The sequence below is a fragment of the Geotrypetes seraphini genome, chromosome 3 (genome assembly GCF_902459505.1).
Source record: "Geotrypetes seraphini chromosome 3, aGeoSer1.1, whole genome shotgun sequence".
Lineage (NCBI taxonomy): Eukaryota > Metazoa > Chordata > Amphibia > Gymnophiona > Dermophiidae > Geotrypetes > Geotrypetes seraphini.
The window spans coordinates 179340428-179368171 of NC_047086.1; the positions used below are offsets into that span (position 1 = coordinate 179340428).

The 27744-nt window shown below is 47.7% G+C and overlaps 1 protein-coding gene across 10 annotated transcripts in view; it reads left to right on the forward strand.

The window, feature by feature from the left end:
• SCAF8 (SR-related CTD associated factor 8) overlaps positions 1-27744 on the forward strand; it is a 784204-nt gene that overhangs the window by 66067 nt on the left and 690393 nt on the right. For all 10 annotated transcript variants that reach the window (XR_004538795.1, XR_004538796.1, XM_033937892.1 and 7 more), the window contains exon 4: positions 9720-9881. Coding sequence is in view for 8 of the 10 variants with exons in the window: in XM_033937892.1 (XP_033793783.1) it covers positions 9720-9881 (162 nt within the window). In the remaining 2 variants the exon portion in view is untranslated. The remainder of the gene's footprint in view (positions 1-9719; positions 9882-27744) is intronic.

A 27744-nucleotide genomic window follows, 5' to 3' on the forward strand; every position in this document is an offset into this window, starting at 1 on the left:
ATAGGGCACTGGTTTTTGATCTAAGGGCTGCTGCGTGAGCGGACTGCTGGGCCCGATGGACCAATGGTCTGACCTAGCAGTGGCAAATCTTATGTTCTTATGACTAAGCCACATAGGACTTCATCTCAACTGTTTATCTCTTTTGATCCTAACAGATTTAGCCTGCCTGTAAGCAAGGGAACTATTTCCACATGGTTAGTGGCCTGTATTTCCTTCTGCTGTGCTCAGGTTGGGCTGCAGCTCGAAGGATGTATTACAGCACAGAAGCTGTAGCAGCATCTATAGATTTCTTATGCTCCACTTCTTTTGATGAAATTTGCAAAGCTGCAACTTGGTTCTCAATTCACACATTCACATCTCACTACTGTCTAGAGCAGGGGTGTCTAACCTGCGGCCCCGTGAAGTGTTTTGTGCTGCCCGCTCACGCTCGAAGGTGATGTGGTGTTTTCCTGTGCCGCCCCCTGGTGTTTACCATCTTGAAAGCTCCCTCCTCCATCTTCCTGCAGCGTTCACTGAAAGCCACGGGCAGCGGATCCTATGTGCCTCTTGCGGCTGACCCGGAAGTGTTCCCTTTGACGTCGTGACGGTAGAGGGAACGCTTCCAGATAAGCCGCAGGAGGTGCATGGAATCCACTGCCCGCGGCTTTCAGCGAACGCTGCAGGAAGATGGAGGAGGGACAGTGTTCAGAGCCTGGCAGAGAGGGGAGCTTGGTTCACAGCCTGGTAGGGAAGGGGGCTGGGTGAAGAACTTGACAGGGAGGGGGGCTGAGTGCAGAACCTGGCAAGGCAGGACACTTGAATATTAAGCCGCCCGCCTTATATTTGGGTGAACCATTTTTCCTCCTTTTTTGGGGGAAAAATGGGGGTCTCGGCTTATATTCGGATCAACTTATATTCGAGTATATACAGTAGTTGAAGACAGACAAAAAGCAGAAAGAGAAACTGGGACCAAGATGATGGAAAGAAAACATCCAGACAACAAGGTAGAAAAAATTGTTTTATTTTGAATTTATTAACTGGAATATGTTAGCTTTGGGATATGTGCATTACAATTATTTTTGTATTCAGTGGCATAGTCATATACAGCTGATTTGGGGGAGGGACTGGAGCCCATAATTAGTGGATGGGCATCAAAGTTTCTCCCTGCCTGACTGCTATTTATAAGTACTTGAGCTAGTGAGGATTCCCAAGCCCTGCCAACTGAAGACATCTTCCTCCAATCTGGCAACTCAAAATCTCCAAGCTTTGCAGCCAATGGCAATATCCTCAAGCTGCCCCTGCTTTCGTGCATGCATGAAAGCCAAGGGGGGGGGGGCAGGGAAGAGGGAAGGCAGCAACTCTGCAATATTGCTGCCAGCTGCAGAACTTGGGAAGTTGGAGGGGGAGAAGGTGGCCGTCAGTTGGTGAGGCTTGGAGATATTCATTTTGAGGAAGCCTAAGCTCAAAGTGGGAGGCCCAAAAAAAGCAGTAATATTTACCCTGATTAAACGATCCTCCATGTGCGCAGCTGACAGCTGATTCAGCATCCCGCTCTGATGAGGCTCACCTCTGAAGAGGCTCACCGTAGCTGTAATAGAAGTGAATGGGAAAACCAGGAGCATGCATCCCTGCTCATCAGAGTGGGGATGCGGAAGCCTGTGGCTGCTTCCACTGTCAGCGGTGCACGTGGAGGATCACTCAGGGTAAGCATTACTGCTTTTTTGGGTTCCTCTCCACAGTGTCCCTTTAATGAAGGTTTATTATTAGATACATACATCTTCTATATTAGTGTTTGCAAATTTGGGACCTGCTCAGCCTTTTTTTTGCTCATCTGTTAGTGTTTGTGCGGCCCCAGAAATTTTTTTTTCGGCCAATGCGGCCCAGAGAAGCCAAAAGGTCGGACATCCCTGGTCTAGAGTTTTATTCCAGACTAGATGGTTGTTTTGGGCCAAGCAGTATTGGAGAATTAATTTTGTTCTTAATGGCCAACTCTCCCTCCATCTCTTTCCAGTAAGCTAGGGAGTCTCATATGTGTGAATATGCTGCCTGCTTGTCCTAGGATAAAGCACAGTTACTTACCATAACAGGTGTTATCCGGAGACAGCAGACAGATATCCCATCCTACCCACCTCCCCTGGTTGGCTTCTGAGCTTGTTTACGGAACTGAGGTACCACGAGCAGGTGTCGGACGTGAAGGCACTTGCGCATGCGTGGTTCGGGCAGTTGCAAAGTTTCTAAAAACTTAAAGTAACAGTTCACTTTTCATGCTATCCGTACTGGGCTCCATGGATGACGTCACCTATATGTGAGAATATCTGCCTGCTGTCTTCGGATAACACCTGTTAACGGTAAGTAACTGTGTTTTTTCTGCAAGAAAGACATTTGCTTATTCTGTTATTTAAGCACATACAACAGGATCATTGTGGACATTACTCCACCCATCAAGACTTAGGTTAACAATTTACCCTCTTGCCCTGTTTACACATTGTTCCTTTTCACTGTCATACACTTTATCCAGCATTTCCCTGCAATATCTGCTGTGCTGGGTGAACTGTATCCTGGTCTCAGTGACTGAATCATATTAATTAATGTGAGTTTTCAATCAGATGGAAAGAAGAGTTTGTCTGATAAACATACTGGGCAATTTTTTGATCAATTAACTCACTTTACTGTCTCCCTATCTGCCTTTGCTTATAGTTGAAGCTCATATTGATGATCTACAAGTGTGTTAATTCTGCTGCCCCTCAATATCTCTCCTCTTTTCTCTCTCCTTATACACCTACCAGAGTATTCTGTTCCTCAGATAAGCTGCTCTTAGGTGTACCTTTCTCTTTCAATGCCAATTCCAGACTTTGTTCTTTTCATCTAGCTGCCCCTATGCCTGAAATAAATTACTTAAATTCGTCCTCCAAGCCCCTTCTCTTGCCTTGTTTAGAAGCAGACTGAAATCCCACCTTTTTGATATAGCCTTCAATCCATAATCCTATTCCCCATTGCCCACCAACCTAGCCAGCAGATTAACTGTTTCTCTTAACTGTATACATGACATCTTTTTTCTGTCTTGTCTGTTTAGAATATAAGCTCTTTCGAGCAGGGATTGTCTTCTTTGTGACTTTGTATGGCACTGCCTATGTCTGGTAGTGCTACAGAAATAATTAATAGTAGTAGTAGAAGGAAGAGGTGAAATAACATAATAATCGGAGGAAGTAATGTCACTCGCCCGAATGGCAGGGTAAAACTTGAGCTCCGATGGGGACTTGTTGAAAAAGTGCAAAGAAAAGCTTCCCGCGAGTGGAACCGATCGTACTTGGCAGTGTGTGGTCGGTTGGAGTGTATGTCGAGTCTTCGGAGGCTGGAGAAGTTTCGTTTCAGTGAGCCAGTAATCGGGAAATGAATTGTAAAATTGCCGGCGTCTCCAATTGTGAAATCTAAGATGGCGGAGACACCGGACCAGACGCCAAAAGTTCCTGCTTTGGCTCTGCCCGCGGATGATGCGGCAGCCTTAAAACAAACGCTGGAAGTCTGGTTTCAAGATTTAAAAACAGAGATGAAGGGGGTTCGCGATGATGTTAAAACCACGATTGTTGAGCTGCGGGCAGAAGTTGGAGACCTAGGGGGCCGGGTTGAGGCCTCGGAACAACGTGTCTCGCAAGTGGCGGCAGAGATGACGGAGACTAAAACAGCAGTGGCGCAACAGGTCAAGGATATGGCGGACTTTGCAGGCTCAGGTTGAGGACCTAGGGAACAGATCCCGCAGGAGCAATTTGAGGTTTAAGGGGATTCCTGAGACTGACTGCAAGCAAGTGATTCAGTATTATTGTAGCCAGCTGCTGGGGCTACGGACCAGGTAGACTCGGTATCCATAGTTTTGCTGAGGGCCCATCGTAGTTTGGGAGCTGGAAGACCGGGTACACCGAAGGATATTATTGCTTGTTTTGGGGACTACCTGCTTAAGGAAAAAATCTTACAAGCGACTCGGAAGCACCCCCAGTTCCAATGGAATGAGATTGGGGTGGGAGTTTTTCAAGATCTGGCACTAGCCACTTTGCAGAAACGTCAGGCTTTCCGGGAGGTGACCCAGACTCTGCGGGGAGAGGGCCATCGGTATCGGTGGCTGTTCCCCTTTGGTATTTGGATGACGGTGAACGGTAAATCTCGCAGAGTGGACACAGTGGGAGATGCATGGATAGCATTGAAAGACCTGGGCTATGGAAATCTGCCGGCGGTTCCTTAGGGGGAAACCCTAACAAAAGACGACCGTCCTTCGGGATCCTGGCAGACTGTTACGCGGTCTACAAGGAAAGGGGCCTCACGAGAATCCTGAGTGCTGCCTGTTGTGATGGGACTAAGGTTTTCCCAGTGGTCGAAGGAGTGGATGGTGATGTTTCCTGCAGGATTTTTGGACTTTTGTAATGGTGGACTTTCCTTTTTCAGCTTGTGGGTGGTGTGTTTATATCTTGCAATGGCTGGGGACTATGGTTGGGCATGTTAGTGTGGAGTGATTGGAGGAGGGCAGAGGGATGTGTGAATTTGTAGTGTGCTTGTTTGGGTGCGGTATGAGTGCTTGGTGGGTGTATATGGAGTGGAGGGGGAGTATGGGGAGACATTTACCTTTTGGGAGAGACTTCAACTTTTCTCACTGGCTGTTCCAGGTGGATTGGGATCAGTATGTTCGGAGGGGGGGGGGATGGAACACTGAGTTTAAGGGGGATTCTTTGGGGAGACACTTGGGGTCTGGGCTGGAGCTACAAAAGCTTTGGCTTGGGTCATGGAATGTAAACGGGTTGAATAGTCCAGGGAAGAGAAGTATTGTTGTCCATGAATTGAAGAGACTGCGTTGGGATATATGTTTATTGCAGGAGACACATTTACGACCTTGCGATGAGGCCTTGTTGCGTGATCCCGCCTTTGAACATGTTTGGGCACATCAGGACAGGGACACCACTACTAAAAAGGGTAGGATTGTGATTTTGGTGAAAAAAGGTCTGGGGTTGGTTATTGAACAGGTATATCGAGACACTCGTGGGAGGTGCTTGGCATTGAAGGGGACCATTCAGGGACAACGGGTGACCATAGTGAATATATATGGGTCCAACTCTGCGCAGGCAGAGTTTTACAGAGTGTTAAAGGATGAGCTGTTGTTGTTCACTCAAGGAGTTGTCTTGCTGGGGAGGGGATTTTAATGTGATCCCGGATGGGAGACTGGATCACTCTAAGGGAGGCAGGTGCACCACTAGGGCACATACCAAAAGCATTTAAGGTCTTTATGCAGGTTTTGGGGCTAGTGGATTGTTGAAGACTTTTACATGAGACACAGCGGAATTATACATATTTCTCCCATGCACAACACTTATAATAATAATAATAATAATTTTATTTTTTATGTACCACTATACCATAAGTTCAAAGCGGTTTACAACAAATTACATACAATGAGAGTAACAGATGTTTACAACAAGAAGTAAGAGATACATACAATGAGTGTGTGAGATGTAAGGGGAACAGAAAAAGTACTTTCTGGGATACAAAATGCAAATGGAAGAGGACCAAAATGGTTTGAATCAAAAGGAAGTATCTAGTCAGAGATTGGGGTGCAGGGGAAAACAGTTTGGGTGGAATACCTTTACAAATGGGAAGAAGGATGAGTTAATCTAAAATCAAGAGAATTGGGGATTGGGATGAGGATAGCTGAGGGGGATTGGGCAAGAATTGGGAATTAGAATTTGTTAAAGAGATGGGTCTTCAGTGATTTTCTGAAGTCGGCGTAAGAACTGACCTCTTTTTTTTAATTTATTTATAAGATTATTCATTTATTACAACAAATAAAAACAATAAGCAATTACAAATCAATTCCAGGAAACAATAATACCATACACAAACTTATATTTCTAGTCCACATTATTAGCACTACACGGATTGATGGGGTTTGGATACATAGAAATCACTGGGGGGAGATTAAGGAGGCTGACATAGAGAGAATACAAATCTCTGATCATGCACAGGTTTCAGTGGATTGGGTGGGAGCAATTTTGAGTGGAGGGACCCGCTATTGGAGAATGAATGAGTCCTTACTAATGCAGCCTGAGGTGAAGGCTGAGATTATTCAAAGTATAGCTACTTACCTGAAATTTTATGATACCAGGGATGTGTCTGATGGGATCTTATGGGATGCATTGAAATCGGTCCTGAGAGATTTTTATTAAATGGGGGGCTCGTCTTAAACGACAGAGGGCACGGACCATGCTGACCTTACGAGAGCGGTTGCTTGCTTTAGAACTGGCTCATAAGCGTACTCTGGATCCTGGGATTATGACACAATTAAAATTGTTACGGGGGGAGTTATATCAACTTCAAATGGAAGCATACACTTAAATGAGAGAACAATTTCAATCTTATCTCTATGAGCACAGCAACAAACCTAGTGCTCAGCTGGCGCGTTATGTGTAAATATGTTTATTGAACAAGAGAATAAAAAGACAGCATACAACAAACAAAACATTTTCTCCATACCAGCACAATTCCCAATCCCCCCCAACCCCCCCTCCCACCCCACCCAGGCAGCAGCAACTAGAACCAATGTGAGAAATAAACAAGAAGCATCTCAAGCATCCCAGAGTTCAGCTGGCGCGTTATATCAAAATCAAACAAGCCAAGCGGACCATCACTTCAATCTGGGATGAGAAGGATACCTTACAGGTTACTGATGGGGCTATTGGCACTACTTTTTTGAAATACTATCGCCAGTTGTATAGTGCTGAAGGGGTGGCCAACGGGGGATACAGTGAACCAATATTTGGATGGAGTGGGTTTACCTAGTCTTTCACTTGAAGACCAGCTCCTTTTGCATGCGCTGGTCACGTTAGGGGAGGTTCTGGTGGTTATTCAGATGGCTAAGACGGGGAAGTCCCCGGGTTTGAATGGCTATACTAGCAAATTTTACAAAACGTTTGGTGAGCAAGTGGGGCCTCTGTTGGTTCGGGTGATGAATGGGGTGCAGAGTGGTGGGTGAGGAGAGGCTGGTATCACGCTTTTGTTGAAACCGGGCAGAGACCCGTTGGTTCGGGTGATGAATGGAGTGCAGAGTGGTGGGTGAGGAGAGGCTGGTATCACGCTTTTGTTGAAACTGGGCAGAGACCCGTTACACTGTGGATTGTATCGGCCTTTTGAATGTGGATGCCAAACTCGTAGCTAAGATTCTGGCCCTGCGTTTAGGGAGGCTCCTTCCTGGTCTGATCCATCATGATCAATCGGGATTTATTCAAAGGAGACAGGTTTGTGATAACATTCGGCACGTTACATTTGATGTGGAAAGTGAAGCAGGGTCCTGAAAAGGCAGTCTTGATGGCGGTAGATGCCGAGAAAGCATTTGATCGGGTGTTCTGGGAGTTTTTATGGGCGGTGATGGGGAAACCAGGGCTGGGGGGGACCGTTTGGCGAGTGGGTTCAGGCGTTAAATCGGGAGCCTAGGGCTTGTCTTAAGATTAATCAGAACTATATGGCTTTCTTCCCTATTGCACGGGGAACTCGTCAGGGGTGCCTGCTCTCCCCTTTGCTGTTTGCGCTTTCGATTGAGCCACTGGCGATACTGATTTGGAATCATCTGCAGCTGAGGGGGATTGTGGTGGATGGTATAGAACATCATATAGCTTTATTTGCTGACGACATCTTGTTGTAAATTGTGGATCCTGACAAGTCAGTGCCGCTGGTGTTAGACGTTTTTGAAAGGTATGGGAGAGTCTCAGGCTTTAAAATAAATTTGGATAAGATGAAATGTTAAATCTTTCTCTTTATGGGAGCATGGTCCGTGCCCTTCAAACACAGTTTCCGTTTAAAAGGGTCTATTTGAAGTTAACTATGGACCAGTGGCAAGCGGAATTTCGGAGGTTTATATGGCAAAATAAAGCATCACGCATTTCCCAGACTGTGATATAGGCAGATGGAGATCGGTGAGGTAGAGGGGTTCCTAATCTTTCTTGGTACTATCAAGCAGCACAGTTGAAGATGATTTTGGAATGGGAGGTGGGGGGGTCACATAAGTGGGGGGTGATGTTGGAGCAATCCTTTGTTCCTCAATGTCGGTTGAAGACTCGCTTGTGGTCTTCATTTACAGAGACAGTGGGCCCATGATACAACCAATCCTTATATTGCATTTGATTAAGATCTGGGGCAGGATAGTAGACTTGGGGGTGGGTCAGTAGAGTGGGCAGACCTGATGGGCTATGGCCCTTAACTGCCATCAAGAGTGTAATCAGGGGATGACTGTTTCTAAATTGGTGGGCTTCAGGGACGAACCTCAATTTTTAGTAGGTAAAACTAATTCAGTTTTTGAACGATGGGGTTCTTCGGGGTTAACCACATTTTGTGATTTAATGCCGGGGGGGGGGGGGGCAATTGGTTTCCTTTGAGGGTTTGCAATATTCTTATGGGTACAGGCTGGGGATTAGCTTGCCTACCTTCAAATACGACATTTCATGAGCACTAGGGAATGGGACAGGACATCTCCTATACATGGTGAACACTTAGAACAACTCTGGGGGATATTGCAGAGAGTACCTAGGCCCATTTCGGTTGTATACCGATATTTGAAGGGTCGGGTGTTGCCTCTGATTTTCGCACTCACTGGGAAAGGGACTTACATTGTACATTCACCTGTAAAGAGTGGGATATTATTTGTGAGGAGGTGGGCCGGGCTTCTCTTTGTGCTCTGATTCAAGAAAATGCCTATAAGGTCTTGAGTTGTTGGTATTATACTCCTGAGAAACTTCATAAGATGTATCCCCAGTCTTCTGATCAATGTTGGCGGTGCCATGGGGCCATAGGTTCACTTCTCCGTATCTGGTGGGAGTGTGTGATATTAGTCCCCCTTTGGACTCAAGTGTTTGTCTCAGATGGTGGGAGTTGCTATACCTCATACTCCACAAAGTTGTTTACTGGGGTTGACTAACATATGTGTGACCAAATGATAGACTAAATTAATGCGGCTGGGTCTAGCAGCTGTCAAATGTCTTATTGCAGCTGATTGGAAATAGACCCTGGTGCCAACTGTGAATGACTGAGGGTGAAATTATCTATGATGGGGAAAATGGAATTGTATGTGGCCAAACGCAGAGGTTATTATATGTCTTCTTTGTATACCTGGACTGTTCTTTCCCAGAAATTGGATCTTGCATGAGAAGGGGATCAGGGGGATTGGATTGTTGAGTTCAGCATTCTGTATCTTGGGGGGTGGGGGGGAGGTGGGAGGGATTTGTCATTGTTTGGGGGAGCAATAGAGTTAATGGAGGGGGTGGGAGTTCTTGTTGCTGGTGGAGGGACGGAGTCGTCTGCGTCAGGTCCCTGGTATCAGGGGGCACGGATGGCTGGGTTTCTCTCTTGGCTGGTTTAGGGATTCATTGGGGGAAAAAAATTTTAAGTCACTTGATCTTGGCAAAGGTTCTATGCATGGGTCATGTTGTACCCATATCTGTTATCTCTGTTTTATACTTTGCAGTGTTTTATTCTGTTTCACTGTTTTATACTCAATAAAAATTTAAATATTTAAAAAGAAATAACATAATAATCTACTCAAGATGAGGTGTCTGCAGATGTTCTTCCTTACCCAGTTTTTTTTTTTTTTTAAAGAGAAAGTACATGGGCTTTACAGCTGTGTATTTAATATTAAAATTGTCCTCTGTGCAGCTTTTATTCTGCTTTAAGTATTTCATTGTATAATATTTAGGTATGTATTTTCTGTTCCTTAGTGTAAACCAGAATACAAGGTGCCTGGATTATATGTCATTGATTCAATTGTTCGGCAGTCTCGTCATCAGTTTGGTCAGGACAAGGATGTGTTTGCTCCCAGATTCAGCAACAATATCGTCAACACTTTTCAGAACCTGTACCGTTGTCCCTCTGATGACAAGGTATTCCTGTTTACCGATTTTATTCAGAAATAATCTGTCAAATATAAGAGAAATGTTGGAACAATACATACTGCTTTCACTGCTTTTGGTTCTTTGAATTTCATTAGGGACTTTGTTCTTTTGTGTTTAATAAAATGTTCTATATTAAAAATAAATCCTCAAGTGTTTAAGCACTGATATCTTAGTGCTAATTATTCCATAAATAAATGCCATGGAAATATTAAGGGTCTTATATTCAGCACTATTTCACTGGGTAGGAGAGAGTCTTACCTGGCTAAGTAGCACTGATTGAATCACACTTGATTTTCTGCAGCACATAACTTGATATTGTCATTGAAATGATCCTAGGAGAGGGGTAGGCAATTTCGATCCTCAAGAGCCGGAGCCAGGTCAGGTTTTCAGGATATCCACCATGAATACGCATGAGATGGATTTGCATGCACTGCCTCCTTGAGATGCAAATCTATCTCATGCATATTCATGGTGGATATCCTGAAAACCTGACCTGGCTCCAGCTCTCGAGGATCGGAAGTGCCTACCGCTATCCTAGATGTCATCCAAGGAGCCCACTGGACCAGTGGTTCCCAACCCTGTCCTGGAGGACCACTAGGCCAATCGGGTTTTCAGGCTAGCCCTAATGAATATGCATGGAGCAGATTTGCAAGCCTGTCACTTCCATTATATGCAAATCTCTCTCATACATATTCATTAGGGCTAGCCTGAAAACCCGATTGGCCTGGTGGTCCTCCAGGACAGGGTTGGGAACCACTGCACTAGACAGTGTTAAAAGTGCATTGCCACTTTAGTTTTTTTAGAAACTTTATGACTGCCTGCACCACGCATGCGCGAGTCCCTTCCTGACGTCAGCTCGTGGTACCTCAGTTCTTCGTTTTTGCATTGCCTTCCTGTCAACGTTTCTCTTTTTTACTCTTCGGCTTTATAGATTATGCTAGAAGAAGGAGGGGAGCAAGAAAAAGGTTTAAAAGAATTGGAGTGTAAGCTAAAACAGTGGTTCCCAACCCTCTCCTGGAGGACCACCAGGCCCGTCGGGTTTTCAGGATAGCCCTAATGAATATGCATGAGAGAGATCTGCATATATGGAGGTGCTAGGCATGCAAATCTGCTCCATGCATATTCATTAGAGCTATCCTGAAAACCCAACTGGTCTGGTGGTCCTCCAGGACAGGGTTGGGAACCACTGAGCTAAAGGAGCTAGAGATTGAATCTGGTAATACTACTTGATAAGTACGACTTGAAAAATAAAACTTGAACCATTCCAAAACTGTTCCAGAAATACTGGCAGTTAGTCTATGAAATAAAAGGGAATGATCAACTGTATCAAAAGCTGCCATAAGGTCAAGTGAAATGAAAAGAACTGAATTTCTATGATCTAGATAATATTGAAGAAGCTGGGGATCTGGGTTCAATTCCCACTGTAACCCTTGTGATCCTGAGCAAATCACTTAACTTTCCATGGCCCCATATACAAAATTTAGATTGTAAGCCCATTAAGGACAGAGAAAGAACCAGTATATAATAAATGTAAACTGGCTTTGGTTATATTACAAAATTTAGGCGTAGAGAGGGTCATGTATTAACTTGTATAGATGGTATTTTATCTCATAGTAACACAGTAAATGCCGGCAGATGAAGACCTGAACGGTCCATCCAGTCTGCCCATAAGCTATACCCATTAAAAATACATGATTAGATTAACTTGTCTCTTCTTTGATATTTCTATGCTGTAGACTGTAAAGTCTGGTATTGTCCTAGATTCTAAATGCTGAAGTTGCCATCCAAGCTCACTACAGCCTATCCAACCATCCCATTGTTTGCTGAATATCTACCGTAAAGTCTGGCCATTATTATCCTCATGTTCTATATTAGTGGAATTCATATTGATGCCTACCCCAGCCCATATATGGGACACAGACTGTGCAGGTCTGTCCAATAACGGCATTAGTTCTTAAATGTACATCCTTAGTTTTCTAATTAAATTATCCTCTATTTTTATGTCACGCTTTTTTGAATTCCATCATTGTTTTCCTCTCTACCACTTCCCTCGGGAGGGCATTCCATGCATCTACCACCCTCTCCGTGAAGAAGAATTTCCTAGCATTGCTCCTAAGTCTTCTTCCCTGTAACCTCAAATTATGCCCTCTAGTTTTACCATTTTTCCTTCTCTGAAAAAGATTTGGTTCTATATTAATGCCTTTCAAGTATTTAAACATCTGTATCATATCTCCCCTGTCCCTCCTCTCCTCCAGAGTATACATATTTAGTTCTTCCAGTCTCTTCTTATACTTCTTTTTGTTCAAACCCCTTACCATTTTCGTCACCTTCCTCTGGACCACTTCAAGTCTTTTTATATCCTTCATCAGATACAGCCTCTAAAACTTAACACAATACTCCGTTTGGCCTCACCAATGACCTATACAGGGGCATCAACACCTCCCTTCATTAGCAACTTTCAAGACCGACATAGGCTAATCTTACAAGTGGGTTATATTTCATCATGACCAGCAGGTGGAGACTGAAACAAAACTCTAGAATAGTACATAATGGGTACCTTTCCCTATTCCTATCAGTCTTCTTTCAGTCTCTAGCAGGTGTGAGTGAGCTGTACCCATCTCCCTTGGTAGGGCTGTTGGAATTTGTTTAGGGATCCTGGTCCCCGTTTTTGTGCCAGATTGAACTTGGGTGTGAGCCTTGTTTTGGGGTCCATTCGAACTCGGGGGTGTAACACCCGGCGGATCTTGTGCTGGTCCCTCCCCCCTTTTCCTTCACCTCCCCAATATTTTTGTAGAGGTGCCTCAGCAATAAGCCTTGTCCATAGTTCAGGCAAGGCATACTGCTTTGAGAGCCAGTGGAAAAAAATCTTGAGATAGTGCTGACTTGAAGGATTGTTTTCCCTTTAAATTTGCTGTATTTTTCAACCAACCGGCATTTTTCTTCTAGCTAGGTCGCATATGGAGCAATGAGCACTTTACAAGGGAAAAAGTGCTCATTGTGCTCCAGATATGAGGCAGTCGCGGTTGGCCTGTGCAAGCGGTGTGCAGGCCGGTGCGGTGGAGGAGCCTCGTCAGCAGCGGGTGCCAGCGTCCAGGGCTCTCCACTGATAGTGTCTTGTGAGTCAGCAGGGTGTGGATGTCTGCCAAGTCTATGGCTTTTGGAGTGGCCGCGCGTTGTACCTTGTGGCTTCGCGCTTGGTTGGTGGATGCAGTGTCCAAAACTAAACTCACTAAATTTTCCTTTCTAGGGTCTTTTTTATTTGGAGAGAATTTGGATAAGTTGGTTCAGACTCTGATGGACTCTAAAGTTCCCTACCTGCCCAGCGGTTTTGGGTGGCACTGCCCAGGGGCATCTGCGGAAGTTCCGCAGATACCGCCCTAGGTGTGGGGCTACTCCCTTCCCCGGTTTCGGGGTTTTTCCAGGGTCATTTTTATCAGCACATGCAGTCCTTTTGGTGTGCCTGTCGGGGGCTGGAAATCCCTCTAACCGGTTCCCCTGCTGCCCGTCCTGCCCAATGACTCCTTGCCGGTACCCGGCTGCAGGAGTTTTTTCCAAAATGAGCCGAGATCACATCTGATCAGTGGGTTCTGGAGGTGGTGCGAAACGGATATGCTCTGGAGTTTGGCCGCTCCCTGCCAGATCATTTTCTAGCTTCTCCATGTCAGGCAGCATGGAAGACGCAGGCCTTTCACCAGATCCTTCAATGCTTGCTAGATCTCAAAGCGGTTGTTCCAGTACCACCTCAGGAGTATGGCACCAGCAGATACTCAATTTACTTTGTGGTGCCCAAGAAGGAGGGGATCTTTTGGCCCATCTTAGATTTAAAAGGAGTCAACAGGGCTCTCAAAATGCCATCTTTTCACATGGAGACACTGTGGTCTGTCATTCTGGTGGTTCAACCGAGGGAGTATCTGACTTCTCTCGATCTGACGGAGGTCTATTTGCATGTTCCAATTCGGGCCTCCCATCAGCTCTTCCTTCGCTTTGCAATCTTGGGTCAAAACTATAGGTTCTGTGCGCTTCCTTTTGGTCTGGCCATGGCGCCACGGATGTTCATCGAGGTTATGGTGGTCGTCGCGGCGGCCTAGCAGACAGAGGGCATTCTAGTGCATCCCTACCTGGATGACTGGTTGATTCGGGCGAAGTCGTTTCAGGAGAGTACCCATGTCACGGCTCGGGTGGTGGAGTTTCTGTAGTCGCTGGGATGGGTTGTCAACCTTTCCCAGAGGCCTGGGTAAGCAAATTGCAATCTCAGATTCGCCTGCTTATGGCGCCCCAGTGTCATCGGGCGCAGGATTTCCTCCAAGTCTTGGGATCGATGGCGGCTTCCCTCAAAGTAGTGAGGTGGGCTCGGGTCCACATGCGTCCTCTCCAGTATGCTGTGCTTCGGAAGTGGTCGCCCCAGAGGCACAGTCTTAATCTTCCTGTTCCTCTGAGGGGCTTGACGCGCGGCAGTCTTCGTTGGTGGCTCCAGACCTTCCATCTTGTTCAAGGGACGAGTCTGGATCAGCCACAGTGGACGGTGCTTCTCAAGGATGCTGGTCTCCTCGGTTGAGGAGCTCAGTGTCTAGATCACTCAGTTCAGGGCACCTGGTCCATGGAGGAGGCCTCCTGGTTGATCAATGTTCTGCAGACCAGAGCTGTCCTTCTGGCGCTGTCAGCCTTCTGCTCCTTCTTGACGGGCAAGTCAGTCCGGGTTCTGTCGGACAATGCCATGGTGGTGGCCTATGTCAATCGTCAGGGGGCACTAAGAGCACTCGGGTGACACAGGAGGCAGCTCTGCTCATGGTCTGGGCAGAGTCTCATCTTCAGGACATCTCAGCCTCCCACATAGCCGGAGTGGAGAATGTTTAAGCGGATTTCCTCAGTCATCACATGCTAGATCCTGGTGTCTAAGCCATGTGGCCTTTCAGCTGATAATACAGTCTTGGGGTCAGCCCCTCATGGACCTGATGGCCACGATTGTCAATGCCAAAACATCCCGCTTTTTCAGTTGTCGCAGAGATGGTCAGGCCAATGCTCTGGTTCAGAAAGAAAGAACAAACCAGGGGAAAACAAAACCACAAACACAAATACAACAAAACAGAATGGAATTGTCCAGATCAGAATGATGTGCACTAAAAAAGTGTCCTCCAACTCATCTGATAATGTAAAGATCTTTATTTCTCCAATGTCACAATGGTATATTCGAACGACTCTATGACTCAATGACTCGGCACTAGTCGGTACACAGTTGAATTCGCAAGCTAAAACATTCCTTATTGGAATTTTGGTCAAATCTATGTGAGTGGTAGCATTCTTTGTATATCATCATTTGTGATTCTCAAGACTCCTGAGGCAGGCCTTTTGGCCGAAACATGTACATGTCGAGTCATTGAGTCATAGAGTCATTTGAATGTACCATTGTGACATTGGAGAAATAAATAATAATAATAATAATTTTATTTTTATATACCGCCATACCCGGCGAGTTCTAGGCGGTTTACATCAATTAGATTATTATCCCAGGACAAGCAGGCAGGTATTTTCACTAGTGGGTGATGTCATCCGACAGAGCCCCGATACGGACGTCTCACAAGCATGTCTTGCTTGAAGAAACTCAGAAGTTTCGAGATGCCCGCACCGCGCATGCGCCAGTGCCTTCCCGCCTGATGGTCAGGGCGTGTCTCCTCAGTTCTTTTCTTTCCGCGGAGCTGAGAAGTCTTTCTTCGTTCCTGCGCTGATTGAACTCCCATTCTTTGCCTTCCATAACCGCGGTTTTGAGTTTCTTTTACTCTTTTCGTGTGTTTATTTCTTTTATTTCATTTAAAAAAAAAAAAAAAAATTTCTTCCGGCGACTCGGCCAGGTCGGCCGCGTGGCTCAGGCCCCGCTCCTTCGATCTCGCGGCGGAGCTTTTTCGGCCTATGTCCCGGCCAATCACCGGTTTTAAAAAGTGTAGCAAGTGCCAGCGCGCGATTTCGCTGACGGACCCGCATCGATGCTGCCTGCAGTGTCTTGGTCCAGAACATTTCCCGAAATCGTGCCGGCCTTGTTCCACACTCACAGCGAGGGCATTTAAGCGTCGCTGTTTTCTGTGGGAGTCTATGTTCAAGATGGAAGCTGTGCAAGAACCTTCAGCTTAGACCTCGACTGGTGCTTTGCCCTCCCACGCAAAGCCCGCTGCTGCTCCTGCTGCTTCGGGTCTCCTGAAACCGGCTTCGTTTGTCCCGGTTACGACCCCGTCTTCAGCGCCGGTGCCTTCCATCTCTCAGGCTCAGGTACCGCCTTCTACGATTCCACCAGTGGTCATCAAGGTGCCGAAAGCTTCAAAGCAAAAGCACTCGGCCACGAAGGAGTGCGAAGACCGTGCTGGAGGACCCCCTTTCGGTGCAGATCCCTCCATATCGGCTTCGTTGCGGTCCCTTTTGGAAGCTCAATTTGTCGAGCTCATGCAAACCATGGGTCCCCGGTTGATTGCCACCAACCAGGGTGACCTCCCGGTTCTGATCCCGGGGGGCAGACCGCCCCCTCCTCGCCGGTCGACCTCGCTGCTTGGCGAGGAGGAGCGACGTATGGCGGCCGGTCCCTCGAGGCGGGCCTCCTTCAGTGATATGCCCCCTTTAGAGCCAATCACGCCTCCGTTAGAAGAGGCCTGGCATGCCTCTTCGGGTAATCGAAGCCCTGGGCATCGCAAGTCACAGGAAGAGTTCTTCCGCACTCCCTATCAGGCCTGGGTTGTGTCTCGAGAGGCGTCGAATCTCCCGCCTCTTCGCTCCACGGCCTCGAGTCCCATCTGCTCGCTGGAGGTGTCGGGGGACCAGGCTAAGCATCGTCATTCTAGATCCCCCTCCAGACACTGGGAGGGGCATCGGTCCAGGCATTCCTCGAGGCACTCCTCGAGGCACTCGGAGGTTTCCCCGCAGAAGAAGCAGCCACGTTTGGGGTACTCTTCCTCGGACATGTCTCCTCCACAGGGACCGGAGTATGAGGAACCATCCACCTCTTATTCTCCTTGTCGCTCCCAGGTCTCTTTGGATCCCGAGGCCTCGACTTTGTCCAGTCCTTCTCGGAGACCGGTGCTGGCGGACCAGTTATCTTTTTCCTCCTTCCTCCGACAAATGGCGGATGACCTGGACATTACATTGGACACCGAGTTGCGGTACTCCAAGGAATACCTCGACACCATTCATCTACCTCATCCTCCTGCGGAGTCTCTTCACCTGCCTCTCCACAAACTTCTCGACCAAACATTTATGAGATGTTTTGAGATGCCATACTCCATCCCTGCGGTCCCCGGCAAGTTAGATGCCCGATACCGCACGGTCCATCATAAGGGGTTCGAGAGCCCTCAACTTTCCCACCAATCTCTGCTGGTCGAATCATCCCTCAAGCAGTCTCATCCGTCTCAGGTGTATGCCTCGGTGCCTCTGGGGCGTGAGGGCACGACCATGGACAAGTTTGGCAGGCGGATATACCAGAACTCGATGATGGCTTCCAGAGTTCTTAATTATACGTTCCATTTTGCTTCTTATTTGGAGTTCTTCTTGCCTGTGCTTCGGAAGTTCACTCCTTACATTGAATCGCAGGCTCGTTTCGAGTTTGAAGAAGTGGTTGCTTCGCTATCCCAGCTGCGCCTTCAACTGATGCAGTCCTCCTATGATGCCTTCGAGCTCTCGGCTCGGGCTGCTGCCTGCTCCGTGGCCATGCGTCGTCTGGCCTGGCTTCGCACCATTGACATGGACCCGAACCTCCAGGACAGGCTGGCCAATGTTCCTTGTGTGGGAGCGGATTTATTTGACGAGTCCATCGAGACTGTGACAAAGAAGCTCTCTGACCAAGAAAAATCCTTTCAGTCTATTCTTCGGCCTAAGCCTAAGCCTCAACAGTCTCGACCTGCCAGACCGCCCTTGATCTACCAAAGGCGTTACACTCCGAGGCAAGCTCCAGCTGCCAGGCAGCCTGCGAAACGACAACCTCCGCAAAAGGCTCCACGGAAGCCTCAACCGTCTAATGTCCCTAAGGCTACTCAGCCTTTTTGACTCTCTCTTAGGGAGCATAACCAGCCTTGTTCTGCCATCCCGTTTTTCCCATTGGGGGTCGCCTCCATCATTTTTTCCATCGATGGACGGCTATTACCACCGACCTCTGGGTCCTTTCCATCATCATGGAAGGGTACTCTCTGCAATTCCATTGGGTCCCCCCGGACCACCCTCCAAGAGAGTATCCTTCAAACTTGACTCAGACCGCCCTTCTTCTTCAGGAAGCTCAAGCCTTGCTCCGGCTTCGTGCCGTCGAGCCGGTCCCTGTGGACCAACACAACCGGGGGTTTTACTCCCGGTACTTCCTTGTCCCGAAGAAGACGGGCAATCTATGACCCATTCTGGACCTCAGGGTCCTCAACAAGTTCTTGGTCAAAGAGAGATTTCGCATGCTTACCCTAGCTTCTCTCTATCCCCTCCTCGAGCAGAACGACTGGTTATGCTCTCTAGATCTCAAGGAGGCCTATACTCACATTCCCATTCATCCGGCCTCTCGCAAGTTCCTCAGATTTCGGGTGGGACATCTGCATCTGCAGTACCGAGTGCTTCCGTTCGGCCTGTCCTCGTCTCCCAGAGTCTTCACAAAGTGTCTGGTGGTGGTGGCTGCTGCACTCCGGACCAGGGGTCTTCAGGTGTTTCCCTACCTCGACGACTGGCTCATCAAGGCCCCCTCGGCTCCAGAGGTTATCTCGGCGACCCTGGCCACTATTTACTTCCTGCAGAGTCTGGGCTTCGAGATCAACTTTCCCAAATCTCATCTACAGCCTTCCCAGTCTCTCCCATTCATCGGGGCGATCATGGACACCATTCGACTCAGAGCATTCCTTCCTCCTCAACGCTTGGATGCTCTGCTTCATCTCTGCCAGTCAGTGTCTTCTCGCCAGTCCATCTCAGCGAGACACATGATGGTCCTACTGGGCCACATGGCCTCTACAGTTCATGTGACGCCTTTTGCCAGACTCCATCTCAGAATTCCTCAGTGGACCCTGGCTTCTCAATGGACTCAGGTGTCGGACCCGTTGACTCGACACATCATAGTCACTCCTGCTCTTCGGCAGTCTCTACTTTGATGGATGACCTCTTCAAATCTATCCAGAGGTTTGCTATTTCACACTCCTCCCCACCAGAAGGTTCTCACAACCGATTCATCGACCTATGCCTGGGGAGCTCATCTAGATGGTCTTCGCACTCAGGGATTCTGGACCGGTGCGGACCGACTCCATCAAATCAATCTTCTGGAGCTCAGAGCCATCTTCAATGCTCTTCAGGTTTTTTAACATTTGCTTCACGACATGGTGGTCCTCATTCGCACAGACAACCAGGTCGCCATGTATTATGTGAACAAGCAGGGGGGCATGGGCTCAGCCTCCCTCTGCCAGGAAGCTCTCAGAGTCTGGGATTGGGCGGTTCGCCACAATGCCTTCCTCAAAGCTGTCTACATTCAGGGGAAGGACAATGTCTTGGCGGACAACCTAAGTCGCCTTCTCCAGCCTCACGAATGGACGCTCCATTCCAAGCCCCTTTATCAGATATTTGCACAGTGGGGGACGCCTCAGATCGACCTCTTTGCGGCTCCCCACAACTTCAAGCTGCCTCAATTCTGCTCCAGGATCTACACTCCTCATCGTCTCGAGGCCTTTCTGCTGGATTGGGGGAATCGTTTTCTGTATGCGTTTCCTCCCTTTCCTCTCATTCAAAAGACTCTGGTCAAGCTGAAGTCCGACCATGCCACCATGATTCTGATAGCTCCTCGGTGGCCCAGACAACCTTGGTACTCTCTTCTACTTCAACTCAGCAGCAGGGAGCCGTTCCTTCTTCCAGTGTTTCCTTCACTGCTTACTCAGCATCAGGGATCTCTTCTTCATCCCAACCTGCAGTCCCTCCACCTGACAGCTTGGTTCGTCTCAACTTAACTCCTCACCAGTTTTCCCAAGCGGTGAGGGATGTCTTGGAAGCTTCTAGGAAGCCTGCTACTCATCAATGCTACTCCCAAAAGTGGACCAGATTTTCTTCATGGTGTGTTTCCAATTCTAAGGAGCCTCAGCGAGCCTCCCTATCCTCTGTATTGGACTATCTTCTACACCTGTCTCAGTCTGGTCTCAAGTCTACATCTATATGAGTCCACCTGAGTGCTGTTGCGGCTTTCCATCAGCCTCTACAAGGGAAACCTCTCTCTGCTCATCCTGTGGTTTCCATATTTATGAAAGGACCTTTTCATGTCAATCCCCCTCTCAAACCTCTTCCAGTGGTTTGGGATCTCAATGTTGTCCTTTCTCAGCTTATGAAACCTCCTTTCGAGCCTCTCAGCAAGGCTCCGCTAAAGTTTCTCACTTGGAAAGTGGTTTTTCTTGTTGCTCTCACGTCTGCTCGCAGGGTCAGTAAGCTTCAGGCCTTGGTGGCGGATCCATCTTTCACAGTATTCCATCATGACAAGGTGGTCCTCCGCACTCATCCGAAATTCCTGCCTAAGGTGGTCTCTGAATTTCATCTCAACCAATCTATTGTACTTCCAGTGATTTTTCCGAAGCCTCATTCTCATCCTGGAGAATCAGCTCTTCATACTCTGGACTGTAAACGTGCTTTGGCTTTCTACCTGGATCGCACCAAACCACACAGAACTGCTCCTCAACTATTCGTCTCCTTTGATCCAAACCAGTTGGGACGACCTATATCGAAGTGCACCATCTCCAACTGGATGGCGGCTTGTATCTCTTTCTGTTATGCCCAGGCTGGATTACCCCTTCCCTGTAAGGTCACAGCCCATAAGGTCAGAGCAATGGCAGCCTCTGTAGCCTTCCTCAGATCGACACCGATTGAGGAGATTTGTAAGGCTGCCACTTGGTCCTCGGTTCATACATTCACCTCTCATTATTGTCTGGATACTTTCTCCAGAAGGGATGGACAGTTTGGCCAAACAGTGTTACAAAATTTATTCTCCTAAGTTGCCAACTCTCCCACCATCCCATTGAGGTTAGCTTGGAGGTCACCCACTAGTGAGAATACCTGCCTGCTTGTCCTGGGATAAAGCAATGTTACTTACCGTAACAGTTGTTATCCAAGGACAGCAGGCAGCTATTCTCACGTCCCACCCACCTCCCCTGGGTTGGCTTTTCTGCTAGCTACCTGAACTGAGGAGACACGCCCAGACCATCGGGCAGGAAGGCACTGGCGCATGCGCGGTGCGGGCATCTCGAAACTTCTGAGTTTCTTCAAGCAAGACATGCTTGTGAGACGTCCGTATCGGGGCTCTGTCGGATGACATCACCCACTAGTGAGAATAGCTGCCTGCTGTCCCTGGATAACAACTCTTATGGTAAGTAACATTGCTATATCCACGTTGACAAGCAGATTTACAACAATTTATCAGGTATATAACGAATTTTAACCGAACTTGACAGAGGATGACGGGAGATTGTGGAAGAATGGGAAGATAGAAGCTATTATGGGGAGGAGAAGAGCAGGGGGGCGAAGTAGGGGGGGGGCGAAGTGTTAATGTAAGCGGGGGGGGAGGGGGGGGCGTTAGGGGTCTTGTTTGCTGAATAGGTAAGTTTTGAGTGATTTTCTGAAGCCGAGGTAAGTGGGGGCCTCGAGTATCATTTGGGCAAGCCATGGGTTCAGCTTGGCTGCTTGTAAGGCGAAGGTTTTGTCTAGGAATCTTTTGAGTTGACAAAGTTTTAGCGAAGGGAAGGCGAACAGCTGAATTCTACGGGATTTCTTGTTTGTGTAATAGAGGTTAAAGTGAGGATTGATGTAATTTGGTGATGAACCATTTACCGCTTTGTAGCAGAAGCATGCAAATTTAAAAAGGACTCTAGACTCGAATGGCAGCCAGTGAAGTTGGTGGTAGAAGGGGGTGACGTGTTCCCATTTCTTTAGGCCGAAGATGAGACGCACGGCGGTATTTTGGATTATTTTTAGTCTCCTGGTGGTTTTCTTCGTGGCGTTAAGGTAAATGATGTTGCAGTAGTCAAGAATGCTGAGGATGGAAGATTGTACAAGTAGGCGAAAGGAAGTGTCGTCGAAGTATTTTTTTATGGTGCGTAGTTTCCACAGTACGGAGAAGCTTTTCTTGACCATGAGGTCGGTGTGGTTTTCTAAGGATAGATTTTTGTCCAGAGTGACTCTCAGGATTTTTAGGGTGGGTTCGAGGGGGAAAGTTATTCCTTTCAGTTGAATTGTAGTGTCTTTGATTTTGTCTTTGGGGGTGGCTAGGAAGAATTTTGATTTGTCGGGATTGAGTTTCAGTCTGAAAGATAGCATCCAGAGTTCGATCTGGTTGAGAATGTTTGTAATGTAGTCAAGTAGTTCTTGTGAGAAATTGGTTAGTGGGATGGCTATTGTGATGTCATCTGCATAGATGAAAAATTTGAGCTTTAGGTTATGTAGGAGGTTACCTAGGGAGGCCAGGTAGATATTGAACAGAGTGGGTGACAGGGGGAGCCCTGAGGGACCCCACAGGTGTTGTCCCAGCTGTATGAGAACGAGTTGTTCTTGAGAACCTTGTAGGATCTATTTCTTAGGAACCCCTGGAACCAGTTGAGGACCTGATCGGAGATGCCGATGTGGGTCAGGCATTCTAGGAGAATGGTGTGGTCGACCAGGTCGAAAGCACTGCTCAGGTCAAGTTGTATAATCAGGGCACTTGAGCCCTGACTAAAGAGCGTGTGGAGGTGGTCAAGAAGGGAGGCTATGATGGTTTCGGTGCTGTGATCAGCGCGGAAGCCTGATTGATTGTCGCTTAGGATGTTGAATTTTTCTAGGTATGCGGCGAGTTCCGCCTTGACCAACCCTTCTGCTATTTTGGTAAATAGGGGGATGCTTGCGATCGGTCTGTAGTTAGATGGGGAATTTGGTGGTTCTTTCGCGTTTTTTATGATTGGGGTGATCATAATATGACCTTGCTCTGACGGGAAGTTTCTTGTGGATAAAAGGGAGTTAACCCATGTCATCATGTTTGCTTTGAAGTGGAGTGGGGCTGCTTTCATGATGTTTGGTGGGCATGTGTCCAATTTGCAGAAGGAGTGTGTATATTTGTTGTAGTAGGTATTAAAGGTATGCCAGTCGATTGTTGCGAATTGTTTCCGGCTTAGGTCTGTTCTAGTTCCTGGATCTGGGTTAGATATATCCGGGTCTGGGAGAATGGGGAACAACTTGAGGGGGTTGGGCCTGGTAGGTAATAAAGATCTTCACATTATCAAATGAGTTGGAGGACACTTTTTTAGTGCACATCATTCTGATCTGGACGATGCTCTGGTTCAACCATGTGCAACGGAGGTGCTGTTGTATGTATTCCCTCTGTGGCCATTAATGGGCAGAGTTCTGCTCTGCATTATTTGTCATCTGGGCCTGGTGGTTCTGGTGTCTCCAGATTGGCCAAGTTGGCCGTGGTATGCGGATTTGGTGCAGCATTTGGTGTCAGATCCTCTTCCTCTGCCTCTATCGCCCAATCTTCTGACTCAGGGCCCCATTCCCATGTTCGATCCGGGTCCCTTTTGTCTTACAGCTTGGCTCTTGAAAGGGAAAGCTTAGGTAAGAAGGGGTATTCAGATAAAGTGATCTCTATCCTCTTGGGGTCCCAGAGACTTTCCATATCTCGGGCTTATGTGCAGGTTTGGCGTATCTTTGAGGACTGGTGTGGGGCACGAGGTGTGGTCTCTTTTCACGCTTCCCTGCCTCACATCTTAGAGTTCTTGCAGGATGGCCTGGACAGGGGCCTGGCTTGATCTTCTCTCCGGGTTCAGCTGGTAGCCTTGTCAGTCTTTCGTGGGTTGTTATGGGGGTCACCGTCTGACTGCCATTCCTGATGTCGTTCGCTTCTTGCTGGCGGCCAAATTGCTCAAGCCTCCTGTGTGACTGTCTGTTCCCTCTTGGGATTTGAATCTGGCATGTCTGGGCTGGTGCACCCCCCCCTTTTGAGCCTTTGGGTGCCTGCTTGTTGAAGGATCTTACTGTTAAGGCAGTCTTCTTGGTGGCTATTAGTTCTGCTAGGCGTGTTTCAGAGCTGCAGGGTTTTTTAGGTCTCCCTTCCTGGACTTTTCTAGGAAGTGGGTCAGTTTTGCTGCCTGTTCCTTCCTTTCTACCAAAGGTAGTTTCTCTTTTAATGTCATTCAGGCAGTGGTCCTCCCGGAGTTGGGTAGTCGGGGGAGGGGGATCTTCAGAGCAGAAATAGTTGCGCAAACTAGATGTCTGTTGGGTTCTTCGCTCTTAGCTGCTGAGGACCCAGGAGTTCAGGAAATCAGATTTAAAAATTTTATGCTTTCGTTATGTAATGTATCACCTTTCAAATTGCATTTTTACTGTATGATCGGTTCTTATTTGTTGTAAACTCAGAACCATTCTTTTAAATTGCATTTTTACTGTATGATCGGTTCTTATTTGTTGTAAACTCAGAACCATTCTTTTAAATTGCACTTTTTAAAAAAATTATATTCTTCACTGTAGGAATAGTTCTTATTTATTGTACATTGTTTAGAATTGTACTTTCCTTTTAAATTGTACTCTTCACTGTATGACTGGTGCTTATTTGTTGTAAACCACCTAGAACCATTTTTGGTTTGGTGATATATAAAAAAAATAAAATAATTATTATTATTGACTATTTGTCCTTCTTGCGGGTCCTTGTAAGGGGGATGGCGCTTCCAAGGCTACCATTGCGCGCTGGATCAAGGAGACTATTTCTTCTGCATACCTTCTTCAGAAGAAGCCTGTTCCGGTATTTCTCAAGGCTCATTCCACTCAGCTACTTGGGCTGAGTCTTCACTAGTGCCTCCAATGGATATTTGTATGGCTGCTGTTTGGTCTTCCTTGCATTCCTTTGTCAGACACTACCGTGTGGACATTCAGGCGCGTCGGGATGCGGAGTTTGGTAAGCGTGTTCTGGTGTCGGCCCTTTGGGGGTCCCACCCATGATGGGGACTGCTTTGGTACATCCCGCTTGTAAGATTAACCTATGCTGGTCTGGAGAGTTGCTAAAGATGGAGAAATTGGGTTCTTACCTGCTAATTTTCTTTATTTTAGCCTCTCCTGACCGGCATAGGACCCACCCTGTCTATTGTTGTGTTGTTCTTGTGGGTGTTGCTTGTGCAGATTTTGTTTTTTTCTGCATTTCTAGTATTTTTCTAGGGCCGGGGAGAATTGAAGAACAGCGGCTGTGGCTCGACTGGCGAGCTGTGGGGACATTTTTGTTACCGGGATCTCTCCTTTGTATTTTCCAACAGCATTCAGGTATATTAGTTGTTACTCCTGTTTGGAGTCTTGTTTATTTCTGTTTCAAGTTCTTAGTTCTGCTTGGCTATTCGGCAGACTGATAGAAATAGGGAAAGGTACCTATTATGTTTCAGTCTCCACCTGCTGGTCATGATGAGATATAACTTGCTTGTAAGATTAACCTTTCCTTAGCATAGCAGCAGATGAATCCAGAGACAAGTGGGATAGCTCACATCGACCAGCAGGTGGAGATAGAAAAACTGATTAACAGTTGGTCTTATAGACTAGTGTTCCTCTTGTCCATTCAGTTTGCTCTATCTCCCAGCAGGGGTTGGAGCTATCACTCTAGCTTCTGGATTCTGGCTGTACCGAGTGAATTTGTGTTCAGTTGGATTCTTCTGTTGGGACTAGTTCACTTCAGAAAGACTGGGGTGCCTGGCTGATCGGTGCCGGCTTTGGGAGCTACACCTGGGCCCTCCCAGGTCCCTTCTCCACCCTCCCCTCCGGCAGATTGAGGGGTTAACTTGGGCTCTGCGGTTTTTCTTTATCTCTTCCTGAGTCACTGGAGGAAGGTGAAGTATTAGACTTAGAAGCAGAGGATCTCCCGGGTAGGGAAGTGGATGATCCTTCTGCTCTCCGTCTTTTTCATAGGGAAGAACTTTCTTCTTTAATTTCAAAGGTGTTGCAGGGATTGAACATCTCACAGGAGGACACTAAAGTTTCTGAGTCCACAAATCCCCTTATGGCAGGGACGCGGAAACCGCCTAGATCCTTTCCGGTGCATGAAGCCATGCAGGAGCTTATCGCGGCGCCAGAGGCCAGTCTTAGGGTGGCAAAAGCCATGCGGCTCTTATATCCTGTTGCCCCGAACGAACTCGAGAAGTTTAAGCTACCCAGGGTTGACGCGCTGGTGGCCGCGGTTACCAAGAAGACTACCTTGCCGATTGAAGGGGGAGTTGCGCTGAAGGATGCCCAGGATAGAAAGATTGAATCTTCACTGAAAATGTCATTTGAAGTGGCTGCGGTCACTTTACAGGCCGCGATTTGTAGTTCGTATGCGGCGCGGGCATGTCTGCAATGGTCTCAGTTGATGGCTGATAATTTGATGGAGTCCGGGGGTTCTGTCCCATCGGAACTGGCTGATTTGGAGTCGGGACTGGCGTATTTAGCAGATGCCTTATATGATATTATTCGCGCTTCTGCAAAGCAGATGTCTCTTTCGGTGGTTTCTCGCAGATCTTTATGTCTCCGCAGTTGGGCGGCGGATGCAATGTCCAAGCTTTGGCTCGTAAAACTCCCTTTTAAAGGGCGTTTGTTGTTTGGGGAAGATTTAGATAGATTGGTGAAAGATTTTGGTGATACCAAAACCCAACGGTTGCCGGAAGATAGGCCTAGGCCCCCTTTGAAGTCATCAGCCTCCAGACTGCGTTTCAGGGATGTTAAGAGATATAGGACAGGTAAACCATTCTTCCGGTCTACGTATGGTTCCGCCACTTCTTCGAGACCTAGGTTTTCGCAGAAAAGTTCCTTTCGTACAGCGAAACCTCCTTCAGCTCAGCCTGCCCGTGCCCCAGCAAGTCGCGCGCCACAATGACGGGGTCTTGGCTCCCTCCGACATTCCCTTAGGGGGGCGGCTATCGGCTTTTTCGGCGGAGTGGGCCAAAATCACGTCGGATCAGTGGGTGTTGGAAATTATTCAAGAAGGTTACAAGTTAGAGTTCGCCTCTCCCGTTGTCGATTCTTTCTTGGAGTCCCCGTGCAATGGGGCGGCCAAGGGAGACTCGGTCCGACAGACTCTTCAAGTGCTTCTGGATCTTGGGGCGGTAATGCCGGTGCCACCGGAAGAGGTGGGCCTCGGCAGGTATTCCATATACTTCATTGTACCCAAAAAAGGGGGATCGTTCAGACCGGTGCTGGATCTCAAAAGGGTCAACAAATTTCTCAGTGTTCGCCATTTCCGTATGGAGACGGTTTGCTCAGTTATTGCGGCGGTACGACCGGGGGAGTTCCTCACGTCCCTCGATCTCAAAGAGGCGTACCTCCATATTCCGATATGGCCTCCGCATCAGCGGTTTCTGCGGTTTGCGATCCTAGGCCAGCATTATCAATTTCGGGCGATGCCCTTTGGTCTTGCAACGGCTCCCCGCACATTTTCAAAAGTGATGGTGGTAGTGGCAGCATTTCTGCGCAAAGAGGGAATTCAGGTACACCCTTATTTAGACGACTGGTTGATCTGCGCCTCTTCCAGGCAGGAAAGTTTGTCGGTGACTCAGAGAGTGATTTCTCTCCTTCAGTCTTTGGGATGGATCATCAACTTTCCCAAGAGCTCTCTGTCCCCGTCCCAGTCTTTGGTGCATCTGGGAGTGAGGTTCGACACGTGTCGGGGGAAGGTGTTTCTGCCCCGAGACAGGGGGGAGAAGTTGATTACTCAGGTTCGTCTACTTCTAGGGTCGCCCAGACCTCGAGTTTGGGATTATGTACAGGTTCTGGGCTCGATGGTGGCGACTCTGGAGGTGGTTCCCTGGGCTCGGTTCCACATGAGACCATTACAGAAGTCTCTACTCTCCCGGTGGTCCCTGGCATCTCAGGACTACGATCGGCGTCTCCAGTGGAGTCCTCGAGCGGC